The sequence below is a fragment of the Haliotis asinina genome, chromosome 2 (genome assembly GCF_037392515.1).
Source record: "Haliotis asinina isolate JCU_RB_2024 chromosome 2, JCU_Hal_asi_v2, whole genome shotgun sequence".
NCBI lineage: Eukaryota > Metazoa > Mollusca > Gastropoda > Lepetellida > Haliotidae > Haliotis > Haliotis asinina.
Window position 1 is genome coordinate 52359139 of NC_090281.1, and position 14437 is coordinate 52373575.

Below are 14437 nucleotides of genomic sequence, written 5' to 3' on the forward strand. Positions count from 1 at the left end.
TGAATTGCCCACAATGCCACCCCAGCCCACCCGCTTAAGAATCGGTGTTCACTATGATCGTCCTAAGATGCGGTTAACTTTGTTCATGTCAAAATATACCAACTGCACAGACCGAAGCATTTGATGTCAATCACTGGATTATCTAGACCTGGGACTCCATTCACGAAGCGGCCTTTAATTTAACTCCGACTCTTTAACTTTGCACTACGACCACCGTAGTAACGTAAGGTCGCCTTGGTGCTTTGTGCAAGGTGGCCATGGCCTTTAAAGACGGGGGTAATATAGCTGTTGTTACAACAATGCCTCTCTTTCATCCAACATCGATTAGCTGAAAATCGGACAAAATCGAAACACTTGACGTCATTTCACCTCCCTATACTTGAAATCCGTGAAGATCCGTGTTAGACCTGATCTTCATTAACCCATGCTGGTCGTAAGAGACCACTGAGGGGTTCGGTTCCCAGTTGCGCAAACCCATGCTCATGCTGTTTTTCACTAATAGCTGGAATATTGCTGACTGCGGCGTAAAACTAAACTCACACATCCACTCTATGCTTGAAGCATCTTCCTGTCCGGGACAAACACAATCTTGACAACTCGCTGTCACGTTGTCAGGTCATGTGCAGATATCCGTCACGGATATATCTGAGAAGAGATCCGTGTTTGACGATTTATCGGTATTACACGGGATGAACGGAGCAGAGAAATGTCTGTGTTGTTGTCCACATGGTGAGTCAGTGTCGTGAAGTGAATTAAATGCAACAAAGAGTTTATTTTACTTTTCTTTATTTTGTATTCAAATAATTATTTCACATTCGTATTGGCGTGTACGTCAAGCACAAAACGCGCCACTCCCATCAACTCTTTTTTTCTTAAATGGAATTTCTCAGAGTTTTAAAGCATATAATATAATATATATCAAAAATCAAAATGTGGATATAATGATATGACAATGATGAAATGAACAAAGTATGAAAGGACATTTCTCAGGACACAAAGTACATATCAAAGACAACAAGATACTGAACAAAAGTGCGCCTATCTTTTAAGTTATGGAAAGATAAAATTGGAGAAATCAGCTAGAGTGATCAATGCTTAGAATGCCTTCCAAACAAACTCACCTAAATATCGTTGATGAGTTGGCGAAAAGCCGTTGAGAACAATGAGCTGAAAAATCGAACAGGCCTTCTGTGTGACGAGCGAACGGTTTAACCACTAACCACTTGTGTTAATGTCGTTGTATATTTCATAGCGAGAGTGAGCATGGTTTTACGCCGGGTTAGCTACGTTTCTGAAATATCACTGCAGAATGGGCTGCACACGTTGTACCCATGGAGGAATGGAACCGAGGCTTTAGACGTGACGAGTGAACGCTTTAACCACTAGCCTATCAATGATACTGACTACACTAACACAAATTCTCGTGTACGTTACATTGCCTTATTGTATTAGGGTAATGAAGTTTTACAGAATAGTAGCAACGTGTCGATAGAAATTTAATAGTCGCATGTGATATACTCACTGTGGTACAGAGCGTTCATGATAAAGTATGTAAATACACGGCACGGTAAAGCATGTAAATGTGTGTTAACAATCTTAAATCAGATTACCCACTTTTATTCAGTATCAGTATGATATAGGATACGAGACAAAACTATATACAAGATAATACAATATAATACCCCTATAATCCCGTAGACTAGGACACACGTACACTCACAGACTCTCTGTACAGCACAACCTTGTGAATGAGGACACCTGGACAAAGAAGTCCACGGCGGTATAGAAACATGGAGTGGCGAGTGGTGTTTGAAGATCGCCACTTTCAGGGACGATCATCCATAAAACACTCACCCACAATGGTTACTGAAAGCACATTTACGTTGGACATCTGAAGGTTCAACGTATGGATTTACATTTTAAACAGCTAATACCTTTCAAAGTAGGAGTTGCAAGGAACACAATATGGTTCACCCCAAATGACACAAACACTTTGACGATAATTATTAACCCTTTCATTGCACAGTTGTGTCGGCAACCGAGTCAAACCATCCCGTGGTTCTGGATCATATGATCCATATTGTGAAGTTCTTGGAACTCAGAAGGAATTTTGGGACATTTTGCTGGAGCACCAGAACTAAATGTCAGTCAGACATCTTCAGAAAGTTTGAAACGGCATTCATTGTTCGAGAATGTTCTGAAAGCACTGGCATCATAAATTACAAACACAAAACATGCATGAACATATCCACAGGTCCCTTTATATAGCACATCCACCCCTCCCGTGGGGGTCATTTTCCTACATGCATACCTGATGTGTTCTGCCGGATAGCTGGACCCGTGGTATCCCGTACATGATGTAGGGTTTTCCTGGCAGGCCTGTCTGAGCAAGTCTTTGACAAGAATGAGCATTATCTATGACGGATCTGATGGTATTGGTAGACAGAGGTTTCCTTTCCAGCTCTGAAGACCTCACAATGACCTTCTTACCATGTTTGATAAGGATCATGGCGACGAGCTGCTTGTTGACCTGGGTGCGCCACTTCATCCACGAATGAAACTCATGCTGAGCCTTGGGGTGTATAGCTGAAGGAAGGAATTCGAATGTCTTATCATTGAGAACCTTCCTTTCTACTTTGTTCAGATTGACCCTCACAGTGTAGTTCACCTGTCTGACATCCTCAAGGTCATAATCAGGAGCAATACAGCTGATGACTTCTACATCCTCGTTGGAGTTATCCGTCGGGTAGTCTGGGTCTATTTCCCGAACCTCCTCCTCTGTGATGTTTAGCTGTGTTAGTTCCGGGTACAAGGGGTAGTCTGGGCGCAGCAGGGTTTGGTAAGGGGAGGTGGGTTCCACTGGGGTGTCCTGATGGCCGAACTGTAGCCCCTCACTGAAGTAGAACTGGGTCAGATCTGGGTAGAGTCTCTCCGGGGGAGGGGCTGTCACTCCTGAAGGCGGCATTCTGGGTACAAGGTTGAAGCGGACTTGTTTCTGACTAGATCTGGAGCTTCGGGTGGCTGAAAACAAGAACACGATGTATTAGTTGGGTGTCAATGCATGGTCAAAATGGTTTTTATCTCGATAAAATGTGTCGATAGGGATTTATTTGCAGGGTGTGCTTGTTTTCCAAGAACCGATCCTTGAAATAATTTCCATTTGGCATTTCGAACTGTAACTGATAAACTTTCTTCCTCTAGTGTATAGAAAATGGCCTCATGACAATGAACCATTATCAATGATATAGGTATTAGTGTATCTGGCTCAAACCATGCGATGTCTCATTGAACCATCCTATCTATATGGATGGCAATGTCTTTAATTCTCGAGCACAACTCGAGAACGCCTTTACTGTTAACGAGGATTAAAGAAGTTCTTATGCACATAAACTTGTTCTATCTCACTTCTAAAATGCCACTCAAACAAGTCAGTCGTCAAAAATACAATCTGTATTTTGGTTATAAGGGTGAGTGAGTATGGTTTTACACCACTTTTAGCAATATTCCAGCAATATCACGTTGGTGACACCAGAAATGGGCTCCAGGCACTTAATTTCAATATCATTAAAACAACTTGTTCACTAAATGCAGACAACGCACTTCAAACCTACTACTTCACTAACAATCCCGGCTGCTGAGACAGTACATAATAAACTCATTGCATCAAACAAATTTCATACAATCGTATTTGCTTGAGCGCATGGTAAAAATATGCTAAAGTGTAATATACAGTCCCCATACATAGTGGATAGATAGATAGATAGATGGATAGATAGGATATAGCGCACATATCCACACACTAGTGCATGCTCAAGGAGCTGGTAGTTTTCCCTCGATCACTGGATGTCATCTCAACAGCACATCGTATTTCAATCTCAACTCCCTGGGGAGTATACAACTCTTGCTGCCACTAGGCGCACAGAGTTTATTGTGGCTCTCTCATCTTAACGAGGCACCCTATCGACAGCTTGGTGGACTGGGACACATAGTCACAGCACTTTGTACAAGTTTACTGCACGTTGCTGTACCCGCAACTAGGTGTATGCACGTGTTCATGTGGCCACCATCTGGTCATATACCAACGGATTCGTGGCTTCTTTTAAGTGCACAGGGTTGTGTACTGTACACTAGGGGTTGTGACAACACTGAAAGAGTCTGCACACAAAGTTGACTCCAAGGTTTTTTACACCCGATCACAGGTGGGCTCTATCCCGAAACCTCGCTGGATCACTAGTGGATCAAGTGACAGTCCCTCCATATGTAACTATATGTAACAGAGAATGTGGTATAGACTCTACATAACACAACATCATCTTACACATATCCGGGACAACCCAGGAGAGTCCCACCCAGTCACACTGTCAGCCTCACCGCCCTTCGAGCAAACACGACTCTTCAGTCTCCCAGGCGACAATGAAGACATGATAGTGTTTACCCCCGCTCACACTGCTAAAGGAATCTATAAGGGAACCCAGTTAACGCCTTGGGTGAAGGTGGATATTAGTCAACGTTACAGCATTGTGATTACGACGACCGTTGAGGATCGAGATTAAACAGACAAGTAACCTTTTATGGTGGGAATCCATGAGTTGTGTCAGGAGGATTAAACACCTATAAACATTGAAACATCAACACCAGAGAATAATCATTCTCGATTGCCTTTAACAAATCCATTAGGTGAACAATGTTACATGGCTGTAACACTATATCAACGGATCTTTGAAATATAGCTTGTAATCCTTATACATGTATATAAAATACCAAGTGACATTTTCATAATTTGTAATACTTTTTTTATTTTTGTATGAACGGTGCAATAAGTTGGAGTTATGGCAGTATTATAATCACTATTATAGGATTCCGTGTTTTTACACCGTTATACTGATTGAAATAATATATTTATATATAATTAGATTTCTAGAACTAGGTAACTTACACTGACAGACATATATCCACATATACATAAAAAGTAACCTCAGGATGGTTATAATGGTAGTTGTTCAACATACTAGTCAGGAAACAACTAGTCTTGGTCAACAATAATGTGGATTAACGTAACTATTAACAGTTAAGAGTATTAACCACACACTGGTGCATGGCGCTGTTCCAATTTTACAATACAGGCAGAAATTCTGCAAACCAAAACAACTTTAAAAACCTTTATGTTAACATTACAGACCATAAAAAGGTGTGTCGATGAAGCCTAATACCCGGAATACTACTAGTAACAATGTGATACCTGGAATACTGCAAGTAACAATGTGCTCGCAAGTAGCAGAGACCATTAAGTTTCAACAACACATAACCTTTCGACCGCGTTTAAGGGTATCTGCTGAAAATCACGATCCAGACTGCTAGTTGGTAATAAAAAACGTATCCACCCGAAAATAATGAACAATTACCTTTTCGACGTTTGATTGCAGTTCTGTGGTGTTTACTACGGCTAGGTGACCCTAACTGACCACAGCAACAAATCCGACCCAACATAGTTCGCGGCCATTCAACAGTACCTCTGACATCGTTACCTGGGTGGCGGTGTTAGTGTGCAAATATATTAACAAGACATCTGAGCTGGTCGAGGAAATAACGAATATTGACTCTCCGGGGAGTTTTTTAAGGTGGGATACATCTTGTGAACACCTCTGCGTTCACGCTCTCACAACATTGACAGGCATGTATTCAAATTGTATCATGTAGCTTGGGTTTAATACGCGCCTGGCGTTATAAACAAATGTAACTGTGTTCAAGAACCTTCATTAAAGTTCTGAACAATGTATATTAAACTCTCACCTTGCCTGAGGAGAGTATTGTGTCATTCGAGTGGTTTAAACTATCATTTGATCTCATGACAGGCGAGGTTGGTCGGTGAGAAGGGGCGTTGTTTTTGTTTCCATCCATCCCAAATAATAGGTCTTTGTGGATCTTCAGGAGAAATGTGGCTTCTGATTACGAGATCGGTTTTCTTTAATTTATCATATGAAAGATTTGAACTGAATACAAATGAGAGAAAGAGAGAGCGAAAGGGAGAGAGAAAGAGGGAGAGGGAGAGAGAGAGATTTTGGAATCTACTATAAGGTCACCAGGTTAAATATGTGAAATACCAATCTTGGAACAGATTCAGTATTGGCATCTGAATTTGAACTATTACATAAACGTGAATCGTAAAGGTCACGTTGAAAAACTAAGAAATTACCTTAAAATGTATCCAGTAAAACTCTCCAGATGTGCCCTTGTAATTACAGGTATTCTCAGGTGAATGCAAGTATACTGAAGGGTGACAGGTAGGTATATCTCCCTGAGCACGTCATACTGTCTTGAGGCGTTGATTAGATAATGTGAGAGACAGGACCATCTATCAGAGAATGTCCCCGTGTTGGGGGTAGGGGCTGTCCCCTGGGGGTACTGGTTAGGGTACAGAGATTACAAATGTAATTAACACTGAGGCTAAACAGACAGATGTGATTGCTGGCTTCACTTTTTTCGAGTGCGTGAGTTTAGTTTTGCGCCACAACCAGCAATATTCCAGCTAAATGGCGGCGATCTGTAAATAATCGAGTCTGGACCAGACAATCCAGTGATCAACAACATGAGCATCGATTTGCGCAATTGGAAACCGATGAAATGTGTCAACCAAGTCAGCGAGCCTGACCACCGGATCCTGTTAGTCGCCTCTTACGACAATCATAGTCGCCTTTTATGGCAAGCATGGGTTGCTGAAGGCCTATTCTACCCCGGGACCTTCACGGGTCTCACTTGTTTCGAAATTCAGTCGAGGATGCATTTTGGTCCAACACTGCATGGGAAGGTATTTCAGTCATATCTCGCTGCATCATGTGAGAGAGTCCGAAGTAAACAGTATGTGTCAGTCTTTACGTTTAACACTTTGATGAAATCCATGAGTCCGAGCTAGGGGGTTATCTATGTGACCCTGGGATTCGAACCCCCGAAACCCATGACGGTAACTTGCGGCATGGAAGTTTGTATGGTGGACAATGGAGTCTATAGATACACAATTTTTGGATCGGCATTCAAGGAATTAGTGAGCCAAAGACATATGATTTTATGGATGACAACTTCATGTTTTTAGCATAGAACAACGTCTCGGTGTAGATTTTACATCGCCATCAAGCTGAAAACGATAGATATTCGGTAAACAAGAAGCTATCATCCATAAAAATGTACGTTTCATACACGACTCCTGTTAATGAATGTGACGTTTCGGCGATGGTATGGTTAGACGTTGGTGAGCCAGGTAAGGACAAATTTTATAGGTGAACAAGGTTTTACAGGTGATCCGTTGTTTCAATGCAGATGCTTGTATCGTTGTGGCAAACTTGCTTGACAGCAATACAAGAATCTGAAATCGAATCGCATCACCCGAATAAAGAAGGTGTTCATCCATAAAGTTTGTCCTTATTAAATCAATAATGGTTGTGGCTTATCACTTAAACCTGGTCAATACTAGGCTCAATACTAGTAACTGTAAAACCGATTCATGATAGTGTGAAGATTACAGAAAGGTTGTTTTACTACTACCTAAAACCAATTACAACCTAACTCATAAAGCAGTGATGATACGAAGGTGTAAATCAGTTTCACTACTGATAAATGTCTGTGCCAATATACTTAACACAAGGTGTTGTATTCATGGTACAAATCCCTGAATGCACAAGTTTAAGTATCACTAGTGAGTGAGTGCCAGTTAGCCATCCAACGTGTATGACAATGTGGAAACCCCATGTCGGAGATACGTAAACACGTGTAATTCAGGTCTAACAGGTTGATCACTTTGCTGAAACCGTCTAGTAATACCGTGGTGAGGAGGACAAACCAACCATAAATATTGGGTCAAATCTAGGAATGGAAAGAAAGATGTGAGCTTTCTGGTAGACCTAAGGGAGGCAACTCTGCTATGTTGATAATATAGGGAAATGTACAAGTTGTGATATGACGAAATGTGGTAACGCTCAGTGAGGTTAGTTTTAAGCCCCCATAGCAATATCACGGTGGGGGACATCAGAAACGGGCTACACACACATAGTGCCCATTTAGGGAATCGAACGGGTCTTCGGTGAGACTAGCGAACACCTTAACCACTAGACTACGCCACCGCCCGGGTAACGTATAAGGTTGTTTAAATACCATCAGTGTCACAATGCGACTTGAGTAACTGGTGTATTTGCTACCCGTTTTAACTCAGACAGTAATCTTCAGACAGACAGTACGACTACATTCCTGTCAGATAAAAACGTGCCATGTATCAAGGCCCAATATATTCGCAGGTCGAGAAATAATCAGACTGCCAAACACGGCATAGTTTGCTTGATAACAAGGTCACAACCTTGATTTCTATCACATACCAACATGGTGTTCTATTCAGCACTCTTAACGACATTGCATAACCGAGAACCCAGATATAAATACCTTCAGTTCCCTTATCTTGATCTTTTGCGATCGGGATTTCTCCAAACCAGTTCGTGACCTTTTTAGTTGGAATAAATTAAGCAACTGCGAGGGTCAGCCCTACTCTTGAGCAAGAAGATTGTTCTGGGTAACATTCCATAAGCGTCTACCAGCACAAGGACCATTGTGCAATGCGTCTGAGCCATTTGGGTCTTGCTTGACCAGCGGTCAACAATAGACAGGACAAGCTGTTTGATAGATTGTGTCATAGGACATGTTGAACAAGCACAAGGTGATGTGTGACCTACTTGATCACATTAACGTAACCTCGCAGGATCAATGCCATCCTGAGGGAGGATTTACTTGCCTTGGTGACATGTTTACCGACGCTGGCTCACATATAATACAATCTGGGAAATGAAATGGCGAGTTAAAATGCCTGAGCCAAGTCTAGAAACTTTTAAACGATATGATTATGTTTCTATACATGAATTGGAGTTTATCTGATGTGCATTCTGGGTGTTAAGCAATCAAAGCAATTGTTGTATATATCACATACATCCCTTATATATGTGTCTCCTTTCAAAACAAATTACACTAAATAAACAAAGTCCTCTGATAAACACACAGAAAGGATATATGCTGGCTGTGTCGACAAAAACAATGTACATCACATGTACAGTACTAAATAGAACAGACATGTATTGCGAGGGAATGAACCTTTAAACAGTTACAGGAACTTAACCTCTAAATGTCTATGACATATAGTCTGAGTGTAAACCTATGTTAACAGTAAGCTACATACAATAAACATATCATACATACTTTGTAGACAACTCCACAACCCAGCTGGCTGTCCAAATATCTACTCTGGTCCCTCCGAGACGCAGACACAGTCTGTCATGTCTCGATGTCGTGGCGGACTTAAATTACACGCTTGCTCAATTGTAGTTCCTCATCTCAAGCGACCCACGTGTTAATGACACGAGACTCCGTCTGTATGCTCCAACACAACACCAAAACCTGGGTCTTTGTCTCCAAGATGGACCCTCTGAGTCAGCTAATGCTTTGATTCACCTAACCAAATAAACTGGCATTTGTCATGGTAGCCAGTGTTTGGAAACCATCCCAAATATGGTGATTATCAGAGAGGCAATCTGGTCCTAATCCCTGAGATGACCAAAGGATTAGAGGATTAGTCTTTAGAAGTAAGGGAAGTCATTTTCCGGTTTAGGTTTTGTTTATTTTGAAATTATCCCACTGGTCACGAGGAAGGTTTGTGTAAACATTCGTATCGCGCATCGCTTTGTAGAATGTACTATCAATGTATGGTTGTATTCGGAAATCAAAAGGCCACGTTTTACATGCAAAGTGTGAAGAAAGATCATAAAGTGATGAAGCGGGATATGACACTAGTCTGTCCGTTATTTCATCGTGATATTTTATTGTTTTTTCAAACTGAAGATAAGCATCTTCGGAAAACTATTTATCAAACATGCATACATGTACGTAATGTTAATCATTTATATCGAAACGTTGAATATACCATTGGCAGTGTTATCACGAAAGAAACTCTTTACATTCACAATTTAGAATAACACAGAGACCGCTGCTTATTAATTCAAGCACATTTCCCCATGGTACGGACTTTATTGCTCGGGAATATTAGCAAACACCACCTCAAGCAAATTATGGCACACGTGAACAATGAATAATTTGTCTCGACGGCAATGGGGCCTATACACATGGGACTACTTCGTCGGCATACAACATCTTCAACGTTGTAAGCGAGGGAAATATGTTTTGAGACAAGTGAATCAAGTACATTTTCAGCAGACCGGTCTAAAACAACGAACAAGATTTTGGGTTAAATGACACCCCGACGCCATATCACAGACGGGAGTCCCGATATAGGACCCCTTTTGTGCTATAGACATTCCCGAAGTAGTTAATTCACCAAACCTGTACATGTACTTGCGTGTTAACCCAATACTGTACAACTACAGCTACATAGGACAGACGGCGATTAACACGCAGGCTACAGCATCCTGTAGGATTTAAACATAGTTTAGCGTATCTTGGTATCACTGATGAGGAAGAGGCATCATAGAGGGATCCAAGCGAGGGCTGTACACCATCCTTTTGTCCTGAAAGTTTATCAAAGGACCACTGAAACTCTGGTGAAAATGAACTGTGCACCCCTCTTTCTCGAAAAGCTGTATCCGCCCCTGAGCCTGCAGATTTAACACGACACGCGATACTTTGACACTCTTCTGTTGTAAAGTATTCATTAACTTCATTTGTTCGATGTATCAGGTGAATACATTTTCAATTCTAACAATTTCAATTCATTATAGCACTGTAGGAACAAATAGCACATGATCGATCGTTTTAAAGTACATGCTTGAATGTTACTAAATGTTAAAAGACGGTTGAAATTAGTAAAGGGTGAGTGAGTGAGTTAAACCCCATATGTCAGTTTTATGTGGTTCAGATAAGGACACTGATATTTACAGTTTAGCTTAATCCTGAACAAACTTTAAGTCTAGGATTCGACCCCTAACAAGGGACCCGTAGTAGCAAGTACGTGAAGCCTTTACCTTTAAAAAAAGACGATCAAGAGAGAGAGCGAGAGATAGAGAGAGGAAGTGGGGTGGATATAGGGTCAGCTGCTTATAACATTTGAACCACATCAATACAAGACGTACCAAATGTGACTAGATATGTATAATTTGTTTGTGTTTATTCCTCTGAAGTCAAGCAATCATTGATTCTGCTACACATAAATAAACACCCATTTGTTTACTCACATATTCATCAAGTGAAAATCTTTATATTCAAAGTACTTCGGCCCAATACACTATAACTGTCTATAAACGAGTGTGTCTGTAAAGCCACTCAATGTACTGACCACTTGGTCAGGTGAGATAACAACAAACAGGAAAAGGACGAGTTAATCCGTGTGTAGCAGGCCAAGACGCACGGGTGAGAGAGTACAGTCAGCCTACTGCTTGAGTTTCAGTCTACAATGCTGCTACTGTATTGCTCGCGGATTATGTATTGTCTATGCTATAACTGCGTTGTATGAAGTTACAGAGAAAGTGACTTGCCTAGACTTGATGTGTTTTTTAGAATTATGTTCTCAAGTATGAAACTTGATTTTAAGGAACCAGAAAGATTATCTGATGAGTGTCCTGTTAGTATTTCGTTGATTTTCAACTGATAGCTGATCTGTTTTAACGAAGAACATCTTAGCACCAGACCCATGAAGAACGGGGATAGAACTGAACTTCAGCAACCCATTTTGTCTTAAGAGGCAAATAATGAGATCGGGTGGTCATCATGTCATCGTATCCTAATTGTGCAGAACAATGCTCATACTGTTGATCACTGGATTTTCTCGACCATACACAGTCGAATATTTACAGACCACCAGTAGAACACTGCTGACTGCGGTTCTGAACAAGAAACAAACACATCCAAATGTGAATGGACTCATACTGTCAATGTGTCATTACACGAAGAACTATTCCACTTGCATTCCTTATATAACATCCTTGTTTTCAGCACCCGTATATTGACAAGAGTTAAATGGGTCGAACGCCTAATAACTACTACTTACAGAGGAACTATTTGTCACCTACTTAAAACAAACTTGATGTCTACTTCATATTTTTTTCGACATTATGTCACCAGTATCCATTCCCTACTAATATCTACAACGCTACTACTGGGGAAAGTATAAGACTATATATCTCTCCCTTCATAACTATCAATCACGTTAACATGACACTGATATGAACTCCGGTCGTCGCGGAAATCAATACAATAACATCGTTATTACCACGCCTACTCGCTATACGGTGTATATACACTTCACTGGTGCTGTTATATCTCGCGTTATATACACTCAAGCGCTAGACTCCACCCAGGGGTTTTTGAACATCACGCATCACTGGGCTTCATCACAATGTTATACACGACTTTCATAAGGCCATTATTAATTACGACTTTTCAAAGCCAACAGTCTTTGTTAATAGCTAATAATGCGAAAGGTGGATTAGTCTGGGGTTAATAAGCTGTAGGGGATGAATGAGTCAGTAATGGTGTGGGGATCAGATCGAACATTTCTCACATAAGTAGTTCTTATTATCAGAAAACGTCTCGAGGCATGCATTCCGTCATATCCTGATATCTCGAACTCATTCAACTCAAGTCGACGTGCCTGGAAGTACCACTCTCTTAGATTTGACTCGAGCTACCGATAATTCGATGTTTGGGCCATAGCTTGGGGACTTAATGAGTCACCTAGTGACCTTGACGCCGCTCCTAGCAATATTCCAGCATTAGCACACAGAGATGGGCTTCACACATTGTACACTCGTGGGGAATCGAACCCGGGTCTTCGGCGTGACGAACGAACACTTTAACCACTAGACTCACCGACCTTTGAGGACTTAATGAAATTTTGCTGTAAATATCTATATTATTATACAACAGATTACACTTTCAACAAACATTTTATGGTAATGGTTCAATTATGTTATATGTACATGGGATATATCTCCATGTGAAGTGAACCACTTGGACTTGGGAAACAAAGCAATCAAGTGTGGCAGATGTCCTTTAAACAACCCTATAATACATTGTTGTAAATCTACATAATATTCACATCAAACCAAAGAAATGTACACACCTTTAATCGGATGTGTGGTTTCACAAAAAAGTGTCATATTTCATGAATTATCCTATATCATCTCATTATCCTTTGACTGAAACAGTCGCAAGTTATTAAGCGTTTGATTAGAATTAAATAAGTTGTAACATTATTCGCGAGGTGACCGATAATGTCCCCGTGAAGTACAGCATGCTGATAATGGACAGATGTACTGTAGAAGCTCATTTCTAATCAATAATAGATTCAGTTACTTCCTTGTCTCTTCATTACCACTATGGAATCTCGTGTACTGCACGAGCCTCAGGCAACAGCCCGTGCTGCATGTGATCAATAATCAGTTTCACCCGTCTCGTCATCTGGTCTGAACCTGTGTATTATGGCTGTGATATATATGTGTATATATGCTTCTGCTGTTAAACTTAACCATAGATACGATTGTTTCTAACCAGTAAAATATGAAAAATCGAAAATAATTTTCACAGATATTGAATAGGTATTTCGTAGGAATTGTCAACGAGTTGATTTAAGTAGCGTTTAACGGCATGGTCAAGTGGAGTATAATGGTGATATAGAATTGGAATGTCATACATGCGTTGTCCATAGGTGATGTTTTATACTGACACCTGCTATTTGGTGGTCTGTGATAAATAAAATAGCAACCCATCTCGGGAGGGTATGAGTGTTAACGGACTCCCCAAAAGATGACGTCACACACTAAAGAACCAGCCAACACGACCTAATGTTTCATTAATCCGTGAACCATTGCAAAGATACAAGGATATTGAAGGCAGTGACTCACGCGCCAGACTGGGAAAGGAACAAAGACCTTTAACACCTACCTGAATTGTCAAAAAAAAATAAGATGTCCTACTTCCAGTGGTCAGTCTAAATCTCCGATAGTCTGTTAGGGTCCGGCAATAAACGGTCAACCACCCTGGACCAGCTGGGACCTATGTGCTTATCTGCGGTCGTGTACAACGTGTGCAACATAAAAATAGACACGGTCTTTGTGTTCATCAGTCCGACGAATCTGATTGGTCCATACGAGCGGCAATCAGTCACATGACTAGGTACAGTGTATTCGCCCATGCGTAATCAGTGTTTGAGAATCAGTGGAGCATGGTGGTGTTGCGGAGTTTGGACAAAGCAAGGCTGTGAAACAATATGAAAAATCGTTTGTATCCTTGAGCGGTATTTTATCACCGACCAAGTGGTAGTGGGTGCATTACATCCTCTGTAGTGCACGGTCGGGAATGACTTCACAAAATGGCATTCCGACACATCCTGTTTTGAAAGTTCTGATCTAACATAAAACATGGTCGCTTTATATTTCAGCCTCATACATGAGTCACAAGA

General features: G+C 41.0%; 1 protein-coding gene across 1 annotated transcript; it reads right to left on the minus strand.

The window, feature by feature from the left end:
• Positions 1 to 769: 769 nt before the first annotated feature.
• LOC137273905 (uncharacterized) lies at positions 770 to 14095 on the minus strand. Its single transcript, XM_067806805.1, has 2 exons — positions 13921 to 14095; positions 770 to 3021 (listed from the first exon to the last, which is right to left on the minus strand). Exon 2 carries the CDS (start codon positions 2963 to 2965, stop codon positions 2300 to 2302), a length of 666 nt encoding a protein of 221 aa, XP_067662906.1. The 5' UTR covers positions 2966 to 3021; positions 13921 to 14095; the 3' UTR covers positions 770 to 2299.
• Positions 14096 to 14437: the final 342 nt, after the last annotated feature.